Source organism: Carcharhinus amblyrhynchos, chromosome 22, assembly GCF_965287045.1.
Source record: "Carcharhinus amblyrhynchos chromosome 22, sCarAmb.v2.hapA, whole genome shotgun sequence".
Taxonomy (NCBI): domain Eukaryota; kingdom Metazoa; phylum Chordata; class Chondrichthyes; order Carcharhiniformes; family Carcharhinidae; genus Carcharhinus; species Carcharhinus amblyrhynchos.
The window spans coordinates 19,431,616-19,443,681 of NC_137345.1; the positions used below are offsets into that span (position 1 = coordinate 19,431,616).

The following is a 12,066-nucleotide window of genomic DNA, read 5'->3' on the forward strand; positions in this document are numbered from 1 at the left end:
ATTGCCCTGAACGTCAGGGGGACTAGCTACGGTAAATGCACGAGGTTATGGGAGATAGGGCCTGGGTGGGATTGTGGTTGGTGCAGACCTGATAGAATCCTACAGTGCAGAAGGAGGCCATTCGGTCTAAGATTCCACGACAAGTAGTCTCAGGGGCTACATTCATAACCCAGATGGACTGCATTTGGCCCCTAAGCCACAGCTTGCCCACCACTGATCTATAAACATAGATGGCTGGTGGAGAGAATGGTAGACATTCCACTGCCACATCACAGGAAGGATTTTCACAGCAACTTCATTGCAGTGTTAACGTAGGCCTACTTGTGACAATAATGAATAAGTTTTAAACTTTAAAATTTTTTTGGCTTGTTCTCAGAATGTAGCACACATCCTTCAGGATATGGGGAATGTTGGCATGCTCCATACAACCTAAGAGTACCAAATGTAAATGAAGATTGGGAAAATGAGAATAAAATTTAGAATAAAATCAACAGAACAACACGGAAGGAGATTGCGAGCTGCCCACACACTGTTGAGCCCCACTTGAAGATTACAGGTCAAGTGTAAAGTGACATGGATCTTTTGACAAACATACAACAGCAATGCACTAACGAAAATGCATCTGGACAAGTCAGCTTTGTTTGGGCAGGCAAAGAAGCTCGAACGAGTGCTGCATGATTTTTGCCAGAACAATACCATGCAGTCCCATGCAAATCCTATACTGCAAGGTGATTAAATCAGTTAGGTTTTGTTCTCGTGCTGAAAAACCATTTTCTTCCCCCAAGATAAAGATGGCCCTTAAAAGTAAATGTGATTTTAAGTTTACTGAGCTTTGTAATTAATAGGATGAAGAACATGTGGGGACCGGAGGTGTGTGGCAGTAAGCTGTCTGCAATGGAAGGAAATCCCATTGCAATATCCATCAGCTCATTAAAAGAGCATTCTCTTTCCCGCTGTGCTAACTCACTGAGAAGTGAAAAATACTAGGCAATAATCAGCAAATCAAAATCTGAACCAATTTTACAAATGTCAAAAATATGTATTTAGAATAACACAGGTAAAGCAGCACTTCCATCAATATTTGTCACTGTTGCGTTACATGCATTTGCCACTGACAGAAAACAGAAGAGGCTGAAGCAGAACTTAAAGATTCTGACTTTCAATAATATATACGATGCCAGAATCAAGCTGGAGTTTAATTTGTCTCAGTATAACTTGCCCATATTGGAATTAATCATATAATAAATATACTCCACGATAACAAATCCCTAAATTGTTAATTCAGTCTCAGAAAATGGGCATTGCTGATAAGGTTGGTATTGAAGGAGATGGTTTTTTAAAAATCTTTTACTTGCTCCTTAAAGTTACAAAGCCAATGCTCACTGTGGATCGGGTAAATCCAAAGTCACTCCTTCCTTGCTCCTCAATACAAATTCAAATTCCAATTGAATCCAATTCATGGTTCCTCCACAAGAGAGAGACACAAGATCCAAGCTGACAAGGTAAAGCATTGCACCTGATCTTGGGTTTGATCTGACGCTTGCTTGATCTTAGTCAAAAGGCCGAGAAGATACAGGCTCTGTTCTGCAGCAGTTTTAACATAACCACCTTACTTGTCAGGCTGCTTCAGACACTGAGTAGAGGATTGGAATCATACATTGGTCAGACTGGGTAAAGACAGCAAGTCTCCCTCCATTAAGGGACATGAAGGAACCAACTGGTTCTCTTTCTAAAACATTTCTCCTTTCATAGTCATTTTTTTCTAGTATTTTTTATTCAACTGAACTGAAATTTTCAAACGTTTCAGAAAATGTACTCCGTTCTTAAAGTTACAAAGTCAATGCGGAGTTGACAGGGCAAGCCTTAATCCATCTCCTTGCTTGCTCCAAAAACCAGTTCAAACTGAATCTCATTCATGGTCCCCACAAGACAGACATGCAGGATCCAAGCAGAGAAGATTTGGCATTGTACCTGATCTTGGGCTTGATTTAAAACTTGAACTGAGCCAATTTTTCAAATTGCCATGGTGAAGCTTGAACTCTCATTCTCTGAATTACTCATTTAGCAGCATATAGAAGTTGACATCATGCTTTTGGATGACATTGCTGAGGGACAGGTTGTAGATGAGAAATATGCAGGGGCGAAGAATTCCTTGGGGAATTCCAGAGGTTGCAGTATAGGCGCGAGATGAGAAACCACTGCAGGAGATTATTAAAGCTTTTATGAATCCACAAGTTAACATGAGCAAATTAATATCCACGGGCGCATCACCCTTGGTGTTGATTGCCGGTTGGGAGGCAAAGTGGGAAAAATGGGATTGAAGGAGTGAAGAATGCAACGGCAGACAAAGATCAAGGACAAGGAGACCAGCATGGATGGTAGAAGATGCTAGTGTGAGACTTGTATGGAAGCAGTACTATTGGACACAGGGCCAAGTACATGTCAACAGGCAAGTTATATCTCACTTCCATTTGTTTCTTAACATCTGAATGGTGGCTATGCTAACATGGGAATTATAACAGTGACAGCAAAAAAGCTAACCAAAAATTCTAAGGGTGAATGTATAGTTTGCAGTATGGAGCACACTCCTGAAGTCTAACCTTCTCTGTCCTTTTAAGGTCACTATTGCGGTAATCCCGATGGGGAGGTGGCCTGAAATAAATGGGTCTCGAGATCAATTAGAGGCTAATTACTGTTCCCTATTAGGAAGGCTTCCGAGATTGGCAGCTGCCTGGCTTTACCCCCGGGGGAGGAGACAGGTTATTGTTTCTCGGAGCAGAAACAGTAATCTAGTTAGAAAACTTGCATACACCGGCCACCAATTTTGTGCATCACTGTGCTGGCCAAAAGAAAACAGAAGCTGCTAAAGATAATGTTCACTGGGCTTCGATGTATGTATGTACATAGAGCAACACAATCTCACCGACACACAGGGGAGAACTTGCTTCACTTTTGAGGTGCAGAAAACTAAAACGTTACACGGTCAAAATAGCACAAGACAGAAAACGTTAGCAAATCTCAATTTTCATTTGTTTAATGTGTTTTTTACGTGGCAAAGTAGCAGCTGGCAGTGAACCAGCAGTAATGACCGTGTTGACTAAAATCCAAAGATTGATTTGACATGTATCGAATTAATTTGATTTGCGGACCGTGGTATTAATGCAAGATAGCAGCATTGGACTAACCCTGTGTGCAACCCTGTATGCTTTCTTTGCAGAAGTATATTTAATACTTATTTATCTGAAAAGTTGTGGAAACATAAAATTAAATCAATTTTTTGGTCAAATTGTGATTTTTACAATACAGGAGCTGGTATGGGGTAAGTATTGAATACGGGACGGGAGGAAAAAAATAAGTCAAACAACCAAATGAAAAACAAAAGTGAACTAGCCCCGCTATGAGCTAATTAAACTCAGTTGGGGTGTTAAAAACAAAATCTACAGGGTTGACTCCAATGGGAAAGGATGCTTGGGGATATTAAGCAAAGTTGGGATTGAAGGAGTTGTGTTGCCACGTGCAGGTCACATACAAGCACTTGTTGACAAGGTTCCAGACACTTTGTGGTAAGTGCCATAAGGATACCCATTGAATTATATTTTGTCAGGAGTGGGCCACTTTCAGAGTGAGAAGCCTCCACCTTACGGGTGGTGACGTAGGGTAGGAGAAGGCAGCCACAAGACTTGGGGTTGGGGGGGGGGGGGGGTGTGGCGGGTGGCAGGGGATTTTTTTTTTCAATTCATTTGTGGGACATGGGTATCATTGACCGGCAGCATTTATTGCTCACGCCTAATTCCCCGAAAGCAGTTGAGAGTCAACCACATAGCTGTGGCTCTGGACTCGCATGTAGGCCAGACCAGGTAAGTGCAGCAGATTTCCTTCCCTAAAGGACATTAGTAAACCAGATGAGTATTTCTGACAATTGATAATGGTCATCAGTAGACTCTTAATTCAGGATTTTTTTTAAACTGAATTCAAATTTTATTATCTGCCGTGACAGGATTCGAACTCGGGTTCCCAGAACATTAGCTGAGGTTCTGGATTAATAGTCTAGCGATAATACCACTAGGCCATCGCCTCCCCTGAATTGTGCTTGCTTGTGCTATTATGGATGTGAGTAACAACAAAGCACTTCCCCAAAGGAATATTGAAGAGAGAGAATTGCCCTTGGACTAGTTTGGTGGAAGTGGCTAGTTTCAGAGCTCCACAAATTGATGCAAGGCTAAACCTCATTTTCCCAATACTTCATACAGTTTGCAACTACTTTCCAAATACAACATGTTAGTAGACCTGTCATAAACATTCAGAGGATGGGAGAAACAGCCGCACCTCTTCTCGGTTAAGGATGGCATACAGACCATGAGACCAGGAGAGAAGCAAGAAATGAAAAACGAGGAAATAGTTGTAATCACAACCAGAAAAAGAGGTGAGGCACTTAACCAGAATTTTGTGCATTTACTGCAGGGGTGTCATTAAAGAAAATGTTGTGCCGCAGACAGAAAATCCCTGATGTGGTTCTCTCGTGATGTTATTTTTGAAATATTTAATACTGTTCATTACAATTTTCCCGACATAACATAATATACATGGATTACTTTAGAAGCCAAACTTTTCCCAGTCTTCAAGGGATCAAGAGAAAACAAACTGGATTAAAAAAAACAAAAGGAATTCCTGGCCGCTTCCCATCAGTGAAGCCAATAATCCAATAAAAAAACCTCTTCAACATAAATAAACTTCCAACTATTGGGAGGGATGAGCTGCTCAAACAAGTCTAAGACAGCTTAGTGATTTGCACCATTAATGCTTGATTTACTTTTAACGTATACTTTTCTCCCATACAGCCTTACAATTTTATATTTATCTCTTGTCTTGCGATCGAAAAAAATATTTTCCTCACCAATTTTATTTTTTAGCAGAACAAACTATTAGCTTTGACATAATAAATGTAAAATGTTCCATGTGAAATATTCTGATTGACTATTATAATGAATAATGTGTACAAAGAAGCCAGCACATCTATTATTTCTTTATTAATCCTGTTCTCTGAGGAAATAGAAAATGCTAATCCCATTCTATTCACTGACATGATTTGGGGCTGCTGCTGTCAAAGGCAAAGGGTTTAATTTTCTGTCAGTCCCCGTCAGCTTTTCGCTAATTTGAATTTGCTTCAAATCTCCTCTTCATTATCTGCCACCATTCAAAGCACATAATGACTGACAACTCATCAGCTCCTTGTTTGATGTTAACCTTTTCGGTACCAATTCCCTTTAGCTGTCCCACCGCGCTCTCTGCCTTATTTACACTTACAATGCTAGGGACGGGATTCAACAACTGTACAGGCACCACAGAGCCCATGTCTGAAGTGGTGAAAGTTGTCAACCATCCTGTCTTGGAAATATATCATGATGTGGAGATGCCGGCGTTAGACTGGGGCTAAACACAGTAAGAAGTCTCACAACACCAGGTTAAAGTCCAACAGTTTTATTTGGTAGCGAAAGCCACTAGGCTTTCGGGCCTCTGACCCTTCGTCAGGTGAGTGGAGAGACAAGAGTCAGAGGCCTGAAAGCTAGTGGCTTTTGCTACCAAGTAAACCTGTTGGACTTTAACCTGGTGTTCTGAGACTTCTTACTTGAAAATATATCACTATTCCTTCGCAGTCGCTGGGTCAGATTCCTGGAATTTCCTCCCTAATGGCATTGTGGATCAACCCACAGCATGTGGACTGTGACGATTGAAGGCAGCAGCTCACCACCACCTTCTCAAGGGCAACTAGGGATGGGCAATAAATGCTGGCCAGCCAGCAATGCCCACGCTCCGCAAATGAATTTAAAATATCCTCTTCCTTGCGCTAGACAAAATTTAAATTTGTTTATTTATTAGTCACAAGGCTTACATTAACACTGCAACAAAGTTACTGTGAATTTCTCCTTGTTGCCCAAGTCCGGCACCTGTTTGGGTCAATGCACCTAACCAGCACGTTTGTCAGACTGTGGGAGGAAACCAGAGCACCTGGAGGAAATCCACGCAGACACGGGGGGAATGTGCAAACTCCACAGACAGTGACTAAGCCAGGAATCAAACCCAAGGTCCCTGGCACTGTGAAGCAGCAATACCAACCACTGTGCCATGCATAACAGACACTACATACTCAACAATTTAACAGTTGTTATTTCTATAAGAAATATTGCACTAGATTCTTCAGTAAAGTGTCTGCATTCCTCATGATTTCCTAATAATTTGATAAGATATAGTTCCTAAGACAAAGTAATTGCTTCACGACTGGTTTAGTGAGTAAACTTCCCACCTGAAGTTGTTTTAAACTGGAAAACACCTCATGTAGGGCCCCTGCCATTAAACTCAGGACTTGTTCCTCACACTCGGCACACACCCAAGCATTTATCAGCCATAAATTCTCTTATGTCTGTCCAAGATGAGCCGTGCACAGCAGCAAGCAGCTCGCCTACAAAGCATAATTGGAAACTGGGCCTCCACAAAGCCAGTAACGACTCTCTGGTAGGTGAGGAAGGGGAGAATTGGGAAGGTAGAGTGCAGGACAGGAAATGAGGCCAAGCAAATAAAAAAGCAGAATTGGACGGAGGTGTGGCTGAGGGAAAGCAAAGCACAACTTGAAAGTGGTAACATTGGGTGGGATGCAGTATTGGTGGCAATCAAGGGTTGGGGCTTGCGGTAGCAAGAATGATTTGGATTGTGGTGCCCAGCAGCTGACTGCATTATTTGCGTGCAGTATATGGAGCACTCTGCAGGTAAGATGCAAGGACGAATGAGCCCAGTCTAACACTATCATCAGATAAAATGTCGTATCCACACTCTGAGGTTTCTACAATTCAGTGTTTGCTTCATTGCAAACAAAGGAAGAAATTATAATGATTAATTTTGGAGGCAGAACGATACAGGTTTAAACGTTATACTAGGAGTTGATTGTGCAAAAATCTATTACGTTTGCTTTAAACCGTGATGAGGACAAGGGAAGGCTAGAGTTCAAAACTTCCTGCTTGCGTTTCCTCTGGTGCAGTGTGGCTCAGTGGTGGGATTGCTGCATCTGGATTACCTGATAGTGCACCAATGTGTTCAAGCGCTTCCAATCATTTTCAATCTTCGTGGTGATGTCTTCATCTTGTAGAACAACTCGAGCCATTCGTCCCTGACGCCACTCTGCACAGATATACCACAGATTAGAACCTTCCTGCCATCGTCTCCACTACAAAAATGCCAGCGGATTATCATCTCAAATTCCGACTTAAATAAAATGCTATCCAAAAAGTGTGATTATCTTCTTTAAATAGTGACAGCGGGACTCATGTGAAACAACAGATAACGAAGGTTCAATTTACAAAACCCTAATGCCAGCAACCCATTTACGGGTTGCACAAAGAACACAAAACCGAAAGGAACAGTGATGTTCTCTTTGTTTGAAAAGAAAAATCATTAAAACAAAATTCTGATTTATCAACTCAGTAATCAACTCAGACACAGGAGCAATATGAAGATAGGAGAACAGAGAACATCTAGGGACCTGTGATCAAAACGTAATTAAGTTTGAGGTCTGAATGAAGAGAGAAATACATTAAGCCCAAAATAAAGTTGCTGAACTGGAAAGCAGCATCTTTTGAAAAAGATGTTTGTCCTGAATTAAATGGGTGGGAAAGTTGGTTGATGAAAAGCAGAACAGAATTGGAAAATATTTAATTGCAAAGCAGATAGAATTAAAAAAATTGCATGAGTGCCTTGAATTACTGCCTGCAATTGTACAGGCCTTGGTGAGGACACACCTGGGGCTTTGCGTGCAGTCTTGGTGGTCCTTATCTGAGGAAAGATGCCCTTGCTCTAGAGGAAGTGCAGCGAAAGTTTACCAATCTGATTCCTGGGGTGGCAGGACTGTCATATGAGGAGGGACTAAGTGGGTTAGGGTTATATTCATTGGAGTTTAGAAGAGTGAGAGGGGATCTCATATGAAGTTATAAAATTCTAACAGGAGTGGACCTGGCAGATTCATAAAGAATATTCCCGATGGTGGGGGAGTCCAGAACTAGGGGCCATAATTTGAGGATAAGGGGCAAACCATAGAAACCCTACAGTACAGAAAGAGGCCATTTGGCCCATCGAGTCTGCACCGACCACAATCCCACCCAAGCTCTACCCTATATCCATAGGTATTTTACCCACTAATCCCTCTAACCTATGCATCTATGGTCAATTTAGCATGGCCAATCAACCTAACCCGCATATCTTTGGTCTATGGGAGGAAACCGGAGCACCTGGAGGAAACCCACGCAGACACAAGGAGAATGTGCAAACTCCACACAGACAGTGACCCAAGCCGGGATTCAAACCCAGGTCCCTGGAGCTGTGAAGCAGCAGTGCTAACTACTGTGCTACCTTGCCACCCACAAACCTTTTAGTACTGAGGTGAATAGAAATTTCTTCAACCAGAGTGTGAGACGTATCTGTGGAATTCACTACCACAGAAAGTAGTTGGGGCCAAAACAAGAAATTAGATATAGCTCCTGGAGCTAAAGGGTTCAAGAGATATGGTGGAAGATGGGATCAGGATATTGAATTTGATGATTAGCCGCAATCAAAATGAATGGTGGAGCAGGCTCGAAGGGCCGAATGGCCTACTTGTTCTTCTATGTTTCTATGAATATTCTCAGGATATTATTACACATTTCACAAACCAACTACTTTCCAAGAATAGCCACTCCTATGAAGCTAACACTGCAGTTTGTGTGCAACATGGCCCCACAAACAAGGAATGGCCAGTGAATCCATTTGGATGGAAGGGACTGAGGAAGAACATGGTCATATCAGGAGAATGCCCCGCTCCTCTCTAGAAAAAGTGCCATGAGATCTTTCATGTCCATCTGTAGAGGCAGACAGGGCCACAGCTGAATACTTCATCTGAAAAAGCAACAGTCCAACGGTGCAGCTCTCTCGCAAACCGAGAAGTGCCAGCTTGAATTATGTGCAAGAGTCAGGCTTGATGTCACAATCTTTTGGTGAGGAAACTACCACAGAGTCAGGAAGACGCTTCATAAGATTAGAGTGAGAACAGTCTGAACAAGAGTTGAGGGGCTGTATTAAGTCAGCATCACTTTGAGTAAGGAGATCATCGTTGGGCCAACAGAATTGGACCAAACAGAAAGAAAAGCCACTGAAGAGGGGGCACGGAAATAAAACAGGAATAATTGCAAAAATAGAGAGGAAAACAAAAAAGGAAATGGTGGGGTTTAGGAAGAGCACAGAGAAGAGTGACAATCAAATAAGTGGTCATCGCTTGGGACAAAGATGCCACACTGACAGGAGAAAATAAAAACTTTAGAGACCCTGAACAAATATTTCGCCTGTGGACTAACAAAAATAGTGAAGGAAGGACGACAGGAGTGTCAGAGGAGGATCTGGCAGAATAAATAACAGATACATTTTAAATAAAAGAAATGCTATTGGAAGGGCTAATCAAATTTAAAGCTAATAACTGAACAGCCCTGGATAGCCTTCCCTCAAATATTAAGCAAAATCCTTTAGAAAATAGGTGAGAGACAGGCATTAGACAACACAGGAAAAGAAAAAGCCACAACTGTACATGCACAGGAAGACCATTGAGTATAATTATATAGAACAGACAGCACAGAAACAGATTATTTGGACTAAATGGTGTTCATTTATGAAATGTCAAAGTTCTCCATTGTGATAATAATCCTACATATTTTCAAAAAACTTTTTCAAAGAAGTTCACTTTTTAAAAATTTTACCTTCTATGTTAAACCGATTATAATTTATTTTATTATCTGATCATTTAAATTTGACAAAAGTGATTTGATGCTTTGAACTTCCTGGTCTGCTGTCTGCGAGAACACTTCACTACGATTGGCCACTTAAGTCAGGTTGCCGGCATTACTGCCTCAGGCTGCCTGGAGATCCTTCAACTTGGTGCCAGATTTTAAATGGCCATTGGAAAGGGGAAATCCACATCACAGAGACTGCTAAATTTTAGTGGGTAGCAGCAACTACTGTGGTCTCGCTGAGGACTTCAAGACCCGATGCATGTTGAGATTGAGAGAATAAATAGTGAGTATTGACAAAGGGTCATCTGGACTTGAAATGTCAGTTCTTTCCTCTCCTTACAGATGCTGCCAGACCTACTGATATTTTCCAGCATTTTCTCTCTTGCTTTTTAATCGTGAGCATTATTTGCACTGATCTGTGAATTGTTAACAAGAGGTATGGATTTCAGGAATGTACTAGTAATGTAGAAAGGGGAAGTACAAACATTCTTTTTCCAAGTAAAAGGGTTGTTAGAATAGAGAGCATACTGCAAATAGCTTTTGAAAGTCAGTGGGGCTAGATAAACAATGGAAATATAAAAATAATCAATGGAAAAGTAGGAACTAACACTGGCCTGGATCGACAAATGTCACAGGTATGAAGGGTGTCTTATTATTTTAAGCTCTGAATAAAGCTAAGATTTGATGCGATGCATACCCAGGTCCATATCAACTGCTCGAGGTCGCTGGGAATAAGGTACGTTTTTATAGCTGGAGTCCAGGATCTTCTCTTTAACTTGGGTGATTGTATCACAATTCAGCACCTTCACTGGAATCTCAGGACTGTTCTCATTCTCTGGATTCACACAGTTCAGAATCTATTTAAAAAAAGGTCATGTTTAAAATAAAGATGAACTTGGTGTATCCAACCCAAAAGGCTAAACAGATACATGGATACAAGACAGATTTTACACTGCCCATGCTTTTCCCAAATTCAGCACTTCTATCAACTTTTTGTCAAATTTCTCTTCTCGAAGGACAGTTTGAGATTTTCCAACCTATCCAGGTAAATGAAGTCACTCATACCTGGAACCATTCTTGTAAAATTTGTTTTGCAAACTCTCCGAAGCCTCTACATCCTTACTAAACTGTGGTACACAATATGCTAGCTATGGCTGAACCAATGTTTTATTAAGGTTCATCGTGTCCTCCTTGCTTTAGTACTTTATGCTTCCATCTATAAAGCCTAGGACTGCATCTGCCTTTCTAACCATCACCAATTAATGCACCAGATTGCTCTGTTCCTGCAGCCACTTTAGGATTGTGCCCTTTGTTTTATATTGCCACTCCTCATTCTTCCTACCAAAATGCATCACTGCAAACTTCTCTGTATTAAATTTCGTCTGCCCATCCCATCAGCCTATGTCCACCATCCTCTGAACAGTTCAGAATACTTCAAACATTTAACATTTTTCGGTTGTGCCCATGGCACACCCAATTCAAGGTGACTAATATATACCAAGAAAATCACTTGGGAACGTCACTGCGTTCCTTCCTCCAGTCTGAAAAACCAGCATTCACTACTACCACTCAGTCAACTTTGTATCCATTTGCTGCTGTTGTCCCCTTTATTCCAAGGGTTCCAACTTTGCCAGCAAATATATTGTTTGTTATTTTATCAAACAACTTTGGAAGTCTGTGTATACCGCATCAACCATAGAATCCTACAGTGCAAGAGGCGGCCATTCGGCCCATTGAGTCTGCACCAACCACAATCCCTCCCAGGTCCAGTCCCCATAACTCCATGCATCCACCTTAGCTAGTCCCCCAACACTAAGGGGCAATTTAGCAGTGCCAGTCCACCAAACCCGTGCATTTTTGGACTGCGGGAGGAAACTGGAGCACCTGGAGGAAACCCACACAGACACGGGGAGAATGTGCCAACTCCAGACAGATAGTGACTCACACAGGGAATTGAACCCGGGTCCCTGGCGCTGTGAGGCAACAATGCTAACCAGTATACTTTTAGCAATTTCCACTCTTCCTTCAGCATCTGGTCCGGACAATGCATGACACCCCATTATTTCTTATTTGAGTTCTTGCTCAACCTTTGTGCACCAGTTCACCTTTTTAATATTACATCTTGACTTCCAACCCCCTGAAAGTTACTTTAAACCCTCCCTAATGGCACAAAAAAATTCTGTAATTCCCCCATAAACATGCTCGAAAAGGTTAGAACTTGTCCGTTCTAATGAAAGTAAACTTTTAACAACACGATAAGCCTCAA

General features: G+C 41.6%; 1 protein-coding gene across 3 annotated transcripts in view; it reads right to left on the reverse strand.

Moving 5' to 3' along the window:
* LOC145356986 (plexin-A2-like) overlaps positions 1 to 12,066 on the reverse strand; it is a 470,896-nt gene that overhangs the window by 27,844 nt on the left and 430,986 nt on the right. For all 3 annotated transcript variants that reach the window (XM_080210014.1, XM_080210012.1, XM_080210013.1), the window contains 2 exons: positions 10,498 to 10,657; positions 7,067 to 7,170 (listed from right to left, as the gene is read on the reverse strand). In XM_080210014.1, coding sequence (XP_080066140.1) covers positions 7,067 to 7,170; positions 10,498 to 10,657 — 264 coding nt within the window. The remainder of the gene's footprint in view (positions 1 to 7,066; positions 7,171 to 10,497; positions 10,658 to 12,066) is intronic.